Below are 13,748 nucleotides of genomic sequence, written 5' to 3'. Positions count from 1 at the left end.
GAAGTAGCAATAGAAGCGGTAGTTGAAGTAGTATTAGTAGTAGTGTGCATATATTGCCTTTTGGTTACATAATCTTTCCTTTTAATTAATCTCTGAAAGATCCGACTTAATATCTAAATCAATTCTTGAGATATGTTTTTCTTGAAAATGTAAATACACATAGCATCCTTAGATTTAGGTCAAATCTCCTCTCATAATTTTGAGTTGAGTAGTGTGGTAGCAGTAGTTGTAATAGTTTTGGTAGTACTGGCAGCATGCAAATATTACCTTTTAGATCATCTCTCTTATCATTTCAGGAAAATTCCAAATTAATATGCATAACCATTCTTGAGTTACGCCCTTTGCCGATCCGTATACATATAATGTGTTTTGATTTAGTTCAATACTCTACTAAAAATTTTCTAAAAGAATCCCCTGAAATTCCTTCTTCTGTTTGGAAAGTAAAGGTCAAAATCCATACTTTCCCAATAACATATAGTTTATGTAAATAATGAACGAGTTGCCCTGAGGACTATGTGGAGGTTGACATCACCAAAGAGATAGTTGCTGGGTCTTTCAACAATACTGAAAAAATGGCTCACTTAAAATTTTGATTGGATATGTTATGGGCTTGAGAGGGGAATGGCTGCCCTTTATTCACTTTTGACTCTTAAAAATGTCACTATAGATTCCGATTTCCAATCAAAAAAGCCCTATTCTATCCGAAGTTCTTACGAACACCCGTTCGATAAAAACCCTATAACCTGTATATGTTCCCGGGGCATAACTAAAAATCCTTACCCTCAGACTTAGGGGGGCTGTGTCAACCCTGAAGGAAATGTTATGCGGTCTTGTGACTATTTTTGAACAAATGGCTATGTCAATATGTCAATCAGATGCATTTAGGGAAAACACGACGTTTGGTGGGGGAAATGTTGGCCTCCGATCATTTTGACTCTTAAAAAGGGAACTAGAACTTCTGTTTACCAATGCAATGAGTCCCCTTCGAAGTTCATATAACCACCCATTCTACAAAAAAAACTCATACACCCCACGGCATGACTTTCATCCCTTGCTGTAAGCCTGTGGGGTGGGCGGGGTTATCATCGTCAAAGACACAGTTTCTGGACCTTTCATAAGTGTTGAACGACGCTTTCTTAAAATTCTTCTTGGATGTGTTTGGAGAAATGACGGGCGGGAGGAGGGACCAGTTGCCCCTTTTTGACTTTTAAAAGTACACTAGCTCCAATTTGTAATAAAATGAGCCCCTTTTGAAGTTTCTATGATAATAAATTCTATACGAACTTCCATAGTCTAAAAAAAAGATAAAAAAAACATAAAATAGATAAATAACACATTGCGCCCACATCGCTCTTTACTTAGGCAGCACTATTGTGCTGACTATGATATCTCCTTAAGAGAAAAGCCCAGCGAGAGCAAGTGGCTTTAACCATATTGTTATGGAAATTTGTTTGACAAACTTGTATGTGGCAATTCATGCTTTATAGGAAAGCTGACACCTGACAGGATGTGTAATGTTGGTGCAACAGAGGTCTCAACCTTCCTGTCTCTACCTTGAATTTCAGCGCTGATACTGTTAAAAGAAGTTTCATGAACTACTCCAGCCGAGGGTGGTCAAAATGTCACAATAATATATTTTTGCAGTACGTCTAGTAAAAGCCACTATGGCTCCGGTGGTGTGGTAAACGGTTGGCCACAAGGAATGATAGGTCTAGGTCGCCAAATCAGTTTTCTCAACAGTAACACCTTCCTTGAATCTTTTAAGAATTTTGTGAAACATACGAAATCAGACGAAACGTGCCCCATTCTTCTACTTTTGGATAACCTAAGCCATTTCAAGTCTGTGCTTCAAAAGAAATTTGATGAATGGCTGAATACCAACACAGTGTAGTGAATTTCAACACAAAAAATGGTAGGTCGTGTGTGTATATATTTGTGTGAGTTTGTTTGAGTGCCTTAGGCTGTGTCTATGTTAGTGGTTTTTGACATAATTTGGCATGTCTTTTTAATGCAGGATCGTTCGAAAAGCCAAAATCTTACCCCCTATCAAGGCAAAAACCGGAGTTTTGGCGAGTACAAATGTCTAAATTGTGGCCGAAAATGGATGTCAGCGACTTCTTGGGCAAACTATGGACAAGATTGTACTCCTTGCGAAACTAAAGTCTATCCTTGCAAACAGGTTGGTTATTATTCAAAAATACTCCTAGAGATTAATTAATTTATATGTATGTATATGTTTATTTCCCGTCACATTGCAAAAAAATAAAAAACTGACGCAGTAATACAAGAGAAAACAAAAGAAAAGAAAGAGAAATACATACTTCTAAAAACAAAATCAAATTCAGCATTTATAACATGAAACAACTATCGGAAAACGCTTAGCAAAGTGCGATTTCTTGCCAGGCGTGTTATATAACGCTTATTTCACTTTTCTACTGTACGCACTGGACTAGCTACTCCGTAACGTGTTGACAGAGTTGTATTACTGGTCCGTAGAGGCAACCTAAGCAGATATTTTTTATATTTGTAAAAACACTTCTTTATGTCACTGACATCTGTCTGCAAGAAAAAAAAAATGGGGCAAGCGTAAGCAAATGGGGAACTACAAAAGCATTAAACTTGAACTTCAGTGCCAAATACCATAGGCCATATGCCTTCCTAGTTTTATTGGCAAAAAAAAATCTTTAAGCAAGACCCGTGTCGATCGGAGATTCTTTCCAATTAGGACTCCAAAGTACGTAACACGTTCTTGGTCTTTGTAAGACGTGTACACCAAGAGATACATTAAAGGGATCTTGGCAACCGCGATTAAAAACTAGAATCTCACTCTTACTATGATTAAAATTGACATCAATACGATTATATTCATCTGACAATGTACGAAAGTTTTCTTGAATCCCTGCGTGTGTTCTACTTACAATCAATACGTCATCTGCATAATTTACTAATGAAACGTCTATTGCTTTAAAAATACATGTCGTGAAGGGCTTTTTGCTGGGGCTCGATTACACTGTAATTGAACAGGGGTGGGGAGGCTAAAGCTCCTTGTCTAATACCTTTTCTAATGGGTATTGACAGGGTAAGATCTACAACACCATGTAAAACATGGACATTTACTCTAGCATTCAGCTTTCTACACATGTTGCGCATAGCCCTAACTACCGAACGATCTGTACCGTGTTTATATGCTATCAGCAGTATCTCTGCATGTATGCCGGAGTCAAACGCTCTAGAATATATGTTCTAGTTTTTGTGCATTCAGAGAACAGGCTCAGAACGGTCTGCAAATATTTTAAATAAAGAAACAAGTTTTCCAAATGAAAGTGAAGAGCAACATAAAACCTAAGACAGCCAAAATTTCTTCTGTATATAAGAGAAGCTTCCCTTTCCCAGCTCCCAATATTTATGCAAAAATTCTGCATTTTTAATTTCAATATATATATAATCAATCGGTAATCGGAAGAATTTTCTTTATCGGTTGCTTATCGAAACTTTTGGAAGAAAATTAAATATGTTAAGGAAATATATATCATAGGTATCATAAATATCGTGTCATTAGCATTATGTGTAAAATAAGCCTTTTACTCTTGAGTCCTTGTGCAAAATTAAATGAATTCTAGTGTTCAAAGGCAAATATAGTATCAGGTTCAAAACTAAACTTTGTTGATTCAGTTGGTCTAATGGAAATGTGTTTTGTTTGGAGTTTCGGTTTCTATTTGAGAGAGAAAACATTAATTATTAAACAAAAACAAAAACAGTAATAACAGCCACCCCGAGAAGTATAAAACTTGTCCGAGGGGGTGTCAAAATACGTTATAAAATAATACAGGACAAAGATTTGTTTTTCTTTTTACAAAACCAATAGTGCGACCTAATTGGTATGACCACCCTTACAACAAACAAATTCAGCAATACTAAAAAATTATACCACTAGAGACCAGAACAGATTACTGAATTATTTATTTACACACCCCCCCCCCAAAAAAGAACTAAAATCATGCTTAGTAAAAAGGATTTATTTTACATCACTCTCGAAAAAAGAAATATAGCTATTATTTTTTAAACCCTGATCAAGATTAGTCGGGCTTCTAATCCCCCTATAAATCACCGAAAATATCGACTGGGTCGAAACAGTCAAGAGAATATTAATGTCCCCAGAAGATCGAGTGTTATAATTGTGGATCATGGATCTCAAATTAAATAAACTGTCAAAACATGAAAGATTTGTACCCTGCTGTAGCCTAAAAATAAACAAAAGTGTATATAACTCTCATATTCCTGAGGCTGGTAGTATCCTTATTCAATCGTACACATTCCGCACTGAATCCTGGTGGTGTAGGGCAACCAACAAAAGTACAACATTGTTTTGAAGAACTCGTTTGGGTCAGACAACAGAAGCAAATGTACCAAGCCAAACGCTACTACAATACAGAATATATGGATAGACAAAGGGAAAATAAAGGAGGCGCAGGACATCTGCAGAGACAAATGCTTAAGTTTTCTCATTATACCTAAGTTACAAGACAAAATTTTACTCATAGACTGTATATGAGATTTGAATGATAAAATCTCATCAATATAAACACCCGGGTGCTTAATCGATAAAGCACGCTTTAAAATTCCACAATATGTGACAATTTCGTTAAACCAAGGATAAAAATGAAAGATCGAAAAAAAGACAAATTTTGACTTACCAGGATTAATCTTAAGTCTTTTTACCCTAAACCAAGAATATAATCTATCCACATTATCTTTCAACGGTGTCAGGAGTAATTTTTCCGTCTTTACAGCACTGATAGCCTCTGTATCATCCGCAAATAATGACACAGTTTCATTCCGGAGATTTTTAGTCATGTCAATAACGCTAAGACAACGATTATGGATACAATTAGCCATGTCATTACTAAACAAAAGGAAAAGAATCAGGCCAATAGCAGATCCCTGTGGGACACCACAACTGACTGAGCGCAATTTAGATTTAAGGCAATTCATCTCTACAAAATGGTACCGGTTACTCAGGAAACTCCGTAGAAAATCAAGAGCTTTACCCCGGATCCCGTAAACGTCACACTTTTCCAAGAGTAAACCCTGGTAAACTGTAAAAATTATGTAATTAGGTCTAAAAATATTGCACCAGCCTTCAATCCTTTGTCTGAAGCCATGTTGATAATACTTGTCAAAAATATCAATGCATCCCCCGTCTTCCTATCCTTCCGGAATCCAAGCTGATTAATATTCAAAAGATGAAACTTCTCAAGAAATAACTGAAACAGAAAATTAACCAAAAACTGAAAAAAAATTTCAATCAGACGAGAAAAAACAGGCAAAACTGATATTGAGCGACAAATATCAAGATCATTTCTGTCACCACCTTTATAAGCCAGTGTCACTCTTGCATACTTTAAACAATCTGGAAACTTACTTTGTTTGAAACAATCATTGATTAATTATGTTAGAATGCTAGATATAGATGGACAAATAAATTTCTGAATTTTTAAACTCATCAAGTCACTACCAGACGAACTATTTTTCATGGCATACATGGTGTCCCTTACCTCGTCCAGGGTAATCAACTTTAAAAGTAACGATATATCAATAGGGGCCGGTAAAGTGGATCCAAAAGGTGAGTCTCCCGGAAATGGGGAAATTGTATCGGCTGTTTTTGAACCTACGGAAAAAAAATGATTTTGAAACGCATTACAAATGATAAAATCGTCTGTAGCTATGGCCTTATTTACTATCATTTCAGACGGTAGTATATTAGGACTCTGACCTGTAACGCTACGGACTATTTGCCATGTCTTCAATGAGTTTCCTTCAGCTTCCTCAAATTTCAAGCTGAAATACCTATTTTTAGTCTCACGCAGAAAATTATTCAAACCATTACGAAAAAAACAGTATTGCTCTTTATTCTCATCCATAGGTTCTAAAGCTTGTAACCTAAACAATCTATCTCTCAAATTTATTTTCCAAGAAGAACTTGTGTTATCCATGACTTCTATTCATTATGTTTTCGCCCTTTCATATTTTTAACAACTCTCACTTTCTTAGCCTTTTCCAATAACTTACCATAAAAAGGGGTAAATTTACTATTTGCATCAGTTTCCTCTCTAAGAATGGACATCCAATCAACTTTAACTAAATTATTATTAAGTTTTACAAGCGCATTTATTTCAAAAACTACAGACTTTTTACTCAAGTCAGAATTTACTCGCTTATGAGTAATTACCTCAAAATCAGCATAAAAACCAAAGTGGTCAGATTCTACATTTACAACAACTCTTGGAGATCTTAAAGCTACATTCGAAAATATATTTTCCAAAAGCGTTGTGAAAGTCCTACAAACTTTAGTCGGAATGTTAATCGTAGGTACTAAACCATAGGACAGCCATAGATTTAAAAGTTAAGAAGTCACCGAATACTTGATATCTAACATGTTTATGATGAAATTACCAAGAATGAAACAAGGTTTATTGCTAGATTGCACTTTAGCCTGCTGTTCATGTAAATTTTCAAAGAATTCTCAAAGAACCTGTACACAATGACTAAATATGCATCAACATTATTTAATCTAGCTTCTAAAACTAGTGTTTCACACACCATTTCATTATATTTGCGCAGATCATCACGGATTTTCTAGTGCAGATCGTCACATACATAGGCTACAAGACCCCCATACTGACGTAGCTCTCGGTTCCGTATAAGCAAAATGTACCCCGGTATATCAGGAAGAGCAGAGTTATGATCACCCAGCCAAGTCTCCGTTAAAACTAGAACATGGAAGAAATTAAGATTAGCTAAATTAAATAAAAACTCAAAAGTTGTATTGAGGTCTTGGCAATTCAAATGAAAAATCCTAAAATCCTGTGATCCACTATGCTAACACCCAAGATCATTAAAATCATGATTAAACATAAATTTAGTATCCTCAAGGGGTTCAGAAATAAAATCCAGATTTCTATTAATACATTCATTAACGATAAAAATTAACCCTCTGATTTTCTAAATCAGCTATGCTATTAGCTCCGAGGGGAATAAGAAGCTCTCCAACCACTATCAAACAGTTCGTGGTAACGAACTGTAGTAAGGAGCGACCCGGCTCAATAGAAACCAAAACTCTAAAAAATTGAATGTTGATATCAATAGCTACATCAAAAGAATCAAATTTCAATGCTGATTTTAAATATATAAGTTTTATCAAGTTTAGTCTTACCCATCAAAAGTTACGGGCCTGAGAAAATTTGCACCATTTAAGAAAATAGGGGGAAAAACCCCCTAAAAGTCGTAGAATCTTAACGAAAATGACACTATCAGATTCAGCGTATCAGAGCCCTACTGTAGAAGTTTCAATCTCCTATCTACAAAAATGTGGAATTTTGTATTTTTTGCCAGAAGACAAATCACGGGTGGGTGTTTATTTGTTTGTTGTTTTTTTTTCTTCTTCTTTTTTCTTTTTCCCAGGGGTCATCGTATCGACCAAGTGGTCCTAGAATGTCGCAAGAGGGCTCATTCTAACTGAAATGAAAAGTTCTAGTGCCCTTTTTAAGTGACCAAAAAATTGGAGGGCATGAGCGTGGGAGGGCCTCCCACGCTCATTCTTTTCCTAAAGTCAAGGGATCAAAATTTTGAGATAGCTATTTTGTTTTGCATAGTCGAAAACCATAATAACTATGCCTTTGGGGATGACTTACTCCCCCACAATTCCTAGGGGAGGGGCTGAAAGTTACAAACTTTGACCAGTATTTACATATAGTAAGGGTTATTGGGAAGTGTACAGACGTTTTCAGGGGGATTTTATTTTGTTTGGGGTGGGGCTGAGGGAAGGGGGATATGTTGGACGATCTTTCCTTGGAGGAATCTGTCATGGGGGAAGAAAAATTCAAAGAAAAAGGGCGCAGGATTTTCTAGCATTACGATAAGAAAACAATGAAAAATAAATATGAAAACGTTTTTTTCAAATGAAAGGATGGAGTAGCATTGAAACTTAAAACGAACGGAGATTATTACGCATATGAGGGGTACTAAAAATACTTTAGCATAAAGAGCGAGGCATTTAGGAGGAGATAAATACCTTGCTTTTTATGCTAAAGTATTTTTAGTAATTTCAACTATTTATTCTACCGCCTTTCTGATTCAGGGTTCATTCTTAAAGAATTGGGACAAAACATACGATTTAGTGTAAAGAGCGAGGTATTAACGAGGGTATAAACCCCCATAACTAATAAAAATATAAGATTATGAAAGTTTGTTACGTAAGTTGATTCTTAAGTTATGTATATTTTTTACTAATAAAAACGTTCGTTAAAAATTAAAAGTTCTAGTTGCCTTTTTAAGTAACCGAAAAATTGGAGGGCAACTAGGCCTCCTTCTCCACCCCTTATTTCTCAAAATCGTCTGATCAAAACTAAGAGAAAGCCATTTAGCCAAAAAAGAATTAATCTACAAATTTCACTTTGATAATTTATTTTGTCCCCTCCGCAATCCTTCGCTCTTTACACTAAAGCTTTTAATTGTTTAAAAAAATAGAATTGTGGCAAAGAGTCAAACTTTAGCGTAAAGAGCAAGGGATTGCGGAGGGGACAACCCATTTCATATACGGAGTAATTTCTGTTCGTTTTAAGTTTTAATGTCGCTCCTTACCGTCAGCTAAAAAAATTTAGTTTTTTTTTATTTAATATAACAAAGAACTAAGTTGCCTGTGGTGTGGAATAAGGCAAATGCTAGTCACAATTAAATACACTCACAATTAAATAACTTTCATAATTTGATATAACAAAAAAAAAATAACAAAACCAATTACCATTCCCTTTTAGCAGCACCTAACCTAGCTAAATATTACAAAACAACTAAAATAAGTTATAACCAGAAAAGAGAAAAAGAAAATAAAGAAAAACAAAAATAAATATCTATCCATTCAAGCTCCAATAAAAAAAAAATAATGATGCAAACGAAAAAACTAACATTTTTCACAAAATAATTCACTCATCCTCATAATGTACTGCCCTCGTATATACTTTCACAATTTGTAGGCTATTCTCGTATCAACATATCTTTACTACTAAATTAAATAAAAAAAACAAGCTTTTTTAACTGAAAGTAAGGAGCGACATTAAAACTTAAAACGCACAGAAATTACTTCGTATATGAAAGAGGCTGCTTCCTCATCAACGCCCCGGTCTTTACGCTAAAGTTTGACTCTTCCTCTCAATTCTTCTTTTTAAAACGGTAAAAAACTTTAGCGTAAAGAGCTAAATAATTTTATATAATTTTATACCACCCTTAAACACAGGAGTTATTCTTGCAATTTTAAGACAATTGGGGAACTTCCCTTGCTTAAAGCAAGCATTAATAAGGGACGTTAATATATGTGTAATGCTTGGAAACACGGCTTTTAAAACAAAAAGGTTAATGGAATCACTCCCAGCCGAAGAACTTTTCATCTCAAATATAATCTTAGGAACTTCATCATGAGTGACAGGTCTTAGATACATTGATACATCGACAGAAGTACCCATAAAAGTCTCAAGTGGAGGATCATTACCAGAAGCTACTTTATTACGAGAAAATCGAGCCCCAACAGTTGCAAAATGTTCCGAAAGGGCATTACAAATTACAGCAGGCTCATTCGATTTTAACCCATCACTTGCAGTAACTTCATCAGGCAGAACCGGATCTGTTGAAGATATAACACTTTTAATAATTTTCCAAGTTTTAGCTGGGTTACCACAAGCATCTTTAAATTTACACTCAAAATATTTTTTCTTCGCGTTTCTCAAAAGTTTATTAAGAGCATTTCTATAATTTTTATAAACTCTTGTGCAAACTGGATTGCTTACATTCCTTATTGAATCCCTATATAACTGGTCTTTCTTATTTATGCACCGCAGAAGACTAGGTGACACCCACGGCTTTTTGGGCATCTTTTTCCTTGACCTTGTCCGATTCACTACACAAGTTTTACTCAAAATAGAGATCAATGTATCATAAAATCTTTGAAAACTTATATTTATATCATCTAGATTCTCAGCTTTATTATTCCAATCAACATTAGAAATCTCTTGTTTAAACTTTTCTAAGTTACCCTGGTTTAGCAAAGGTAACATACTCATTTTCAGTCTAGGACCTTGCTGCCTCGGGAAACAAACTTTAAAACTTGCCGAATTCCAAAAATGGTCAGAAACATCAGTAACAATAACCCCTGGATCTGAAAATTTAGATTTAGAAAGAATACTATCAAGTAGCTTTGCCGTTGAAGTGGTAACACGCGTACAAATATTGATAGTGGGAAATAAACTATATGACATGCAAAGCTGTAGGAAATCTATAGGAGTATTCGAATTCATATTGTTAAGGTCAATATTAAAGTCCCCAAGCATTAAGAATGGGTGCGAACCAGTAGGTAGTTTATCCAACTGTTCCTCCAAAATATTCAAAAAGGCCGGTATAGACCCAGATGGTGGTCTATATAGTACAACAACATAAACATCTTTTGGCTTAAGCCTGAGCTGAAGGATAAGTGGCTCAAATAACATCTCGTGAAACAGCACTAGATCACTTCTTACCAAAACCTCAATATCGCTCCGTATATAAGCTCCAATACCTCCATGTTGACGAAATTGACGATTCCTATGATAAAATGTATACCCTGGAATATCCAAGAGAGCAGAGTTATGCTCATTTAGCCATGTTTCTGTGAGACCAATAACCTGAAAAATGAAAAGTTCACATATCTCGCTTATAAAATTAAAAGATGAATTCAAACCCTGGCAGTTAAGATGGAAAACTCTAAAATCTTCAGAATCACCACCACCATTCCCGGACCTCAAACCATCCTTAAATAGGTATCTTGAATTACAAGAAACATATTGACCAGCAATCCCAATATCATAATTCCGGTGGAGCTGCTCCGTAAACATACTACCAAAATCCACAAATGAAGCTTCCAAAATTTCAAGACGGCTGTTGCCCGGGGTGCCACGATCATCATCAACCATATTCATACAGTTTTACAACAAAGTAATATGGCCTCATCTCCACAACAAAACAAAAAAGAAAAGAAAAAGAACTAAACAAGAACAAAATAGAATATAACAAACAACAAAAGAATGACACTTTCCATCTCAGAAAAAAACAAACACAAAAAGAAAGCCGTATTTCGTTAACCCGTAACGAATCCATGTACAAGTTACCAAATACAACGGCTACTAATTCTCACAATCACACAACCATAATTATTGCGACAAAATAGCAAGTTTTATTTTTTATTAAATTTTTTTATTATTTTTTTTAATTGATCTTTTCAATAACAAATAAACACTCACTAATTCTAACAACTGCAACAAAAAAAAATTAAGAATCCAACAAACACTTAGTATTGTACCAAGGCACTTTAATAACACGGTTGTCCTTTTTAACAGAGATGCTGGGTGGTAGGGTAGGAGGTACCCAGCATTCCACACCTTTATCCGCCAAACGCTTACGTAACCCAAGTAATTCTTTACGCAAAACCCGCAAACGCGGTGAGACATCATCACTAATAAAAACAGACTTATAAACACCGAAATCTTTCCCTTTTAATTTTTTCGCATTACTTAGAATCAAAAAACGTGCCTGGACACTGTCCACCCTAATTTTAACAAAATTCTTGGAACAGTGAACCATAGTGAATGGTGGCAACTTGTCAGGTGGGAGTGACAAACCAGCTACAATCACTTCAGAAACCCGAGATGCAGCCTCATTCAAGGGTACATCATTAAGGCCCCAAAACAGCAAATTATGCAACTTGTCCCGATTTTCATCAACAAAAGACTGGGACACAACCACATTCATTTCCTCATTGCATTTCTTAATCAGCTGTGACTGGGCTTCTACAATACTTTGCAGAGCTAGAAATTTCGATTTCACTGTTGCAATTTCATTGTCCGTTGCATTACTGTTATTTTCAAGCACCATAACACGATTTTTAACTGTACCCAAATCGTTCTGAATTTCAAGTACACTCTGTTTTAGGGTTTCCATGTTCACATTTATGGATTGGACCATTTCCAAAATTTTAATGATATTCTCTGCATTCGTTTTCTGGCAGTCCGCATTAACACTCGTATCCGAATTACTAGTAGAATTAATAACCGGATCCGATAGCTCAGCTTCTGTCCGGTTGCGTTTGGGTCTGGCTTTCTTTCCCATCCTGACTTTATCAAAATAATATGTCACCTACCTTTACAAAAACTTATTTTTTACCCACGCTAGTTTACAGCGTGCAATTTGCATAAACCGTTAAAAGGGCACGGCTAACACCACATCAGGATTCCTCAGGAACTAGCTCGAACGCAGAAGTCACTCCCTTATATCCAAGATTATATTGTAAAAGTTAAATTAAGCAATTATCACGCTATCAAGGAGGCATACTCGTGCCTCTTTAAAGAGGCGAACCACAACAATGTTAAGCGGTCTTCGGTTCCAGTAGTCGCAGAGAGATGGGGAGGGATGCATTTCGTAGCTCAAGCTCCAACTAAGAAACCTGCCAAATTTCACCCCCCTCCGACTTTTCCTTCATGGGGAAAATCTGGCCGAAAGTTTCGACCCCCCAAACCCTCCCCCCCTTTAACGTTGTCCGATCGGGCTGAAATTCACAAGTTAAGGTCCCCTAGGGCCAAAGAGCTTATCCGCGAAATTTCAGCTCGATCCGATAACTCTTTCCCTGTTTTCCAGAAACCACGCATAGCCACTTAATGTTCATGTTCTTTTTTTTCGCCACGACTACAGGTCACAGCCGACATTGGATCTGGGTGTACGAAGACTCATTCAACGCGGAATTCTCCGAGTAATTTTGCTTGAAAGTTTCGTCGGAAAATCTTAACCCCCCGATTTTCTAGCTTAGAAAAACCCATTTCCCCATAAGATCCCATGTTAATTTTTGAAATTCTTAAAAGTTATTTAAAAATTTTATTTATGCACATGCAGGTATTTCGACTTCAAACATGCCCGGTTACCTCGGTCGGTAGAGCGTGGGACTTTTAATCCTAAAGTCAAGGGTTCAAGTACCTTATCGGGTGGTTTTTTTTTCACAAAATATGAAAAAAACTTCGTTTTCTTAAAGAGTTAAAGAGGCTGCGTCCCAAAGTCGAACCTTAAAACGTACAGGAATTTAGGAGAAGCAGCCCTAATTCCTGTACGAGGAGTACAGGAATTATTAAATTACATCCACCATGGATTGTAGAAAAACGTACAGAGATAATATGAAAAAAACTTCGTTTTCTTAAAGAGTTAAAGAGGCTGCGTCCCAAAGTCGAACCTTAGAACGTACAGGAATTAGGAGAGGCAGTTGGGTGGGCTGCTGCCCCCCAATCCCCCAGCTTTTAAAGACTCTTTTGTACAGGTTTTTTGTTGTGGGGGGCTGCCGCCCCCCTAACCCCCCGCTCCTGGCTTCGGAAAGGCCCTCTTTTAATGAACAAAACAAAAAACCTGTACAAAAGAGTCTTTAAAAGCGGGGGGTTTGGGGGGCGGCAGCCCCCCAAACTGCCCCTCCTAATTCCTGTACGTTTTAAGGTTCGACTTTGGGACGCAGCCTCTTTAACTCTTTAAGAAAACGAAGTTTTTTTCATATTATTATTCACATAAGTCTACAACATGGCATAGCAACCGTTGTATCCGGGCAAAAGCAGTCAGACAAGTTTACCGCTAGACCTTATAAAGCAGTTGAATTGCCCTGGACTGTTGCTGAAATTATAGCTATGCTGTCAGCTAAC

General features: G+C 36.3%; 1 protein-coding gene and 1 long non-coding RNA gene across 2 annotated transcripts in view; both read left to right on the top strand.

The window, feature by feature from the left end:
* Positions 1-13,748, top strand: part of LOC136031911 (uncharacterized) — a 246,470-nt gene that overhangs the window by 67,288 nt on the left and 165,434 nt on the right. The gene's annotated exons all lie outside the window — the stretch shown is intronic.
* Positions 1-13,748, top strand: part of LOC136031908 (zygote arrest protein 1.S-like) — a 78,497-nt gene that overhangs the window by 62,909 nt on the left and 1,840 nt on the right. Inside the window, exon 5 of the mRNA XM_065711903.1 lies at positions 2,015-2,179. Within this exon, the coding sequence (XP_065567975.1) occupies positions 2,015-2,179 (165 nt within the window). The remainder of the gene's footprint in view (positions 1-2,014; positions 2,180-13,748) is intronic.

The sequence above is a fragment of the Artemia franciscana genome, chromosome 10 (assembly GCF_032884065.1).
Source record: "Artemia franciscana chromosome 10, ASM3288406v1, whole genome shotgun sequence".
Classification (NCBI taxonomy): domain Eukaryota; kingdom Metazoa; phylum Arthropoda; class Branchiopoda; order Anostraca; family Artemiidae; genus Artemia; species Artemia franciscana.
This window is presented reverse-complemented; position numbering and strand designations above follow the sequence as displayed.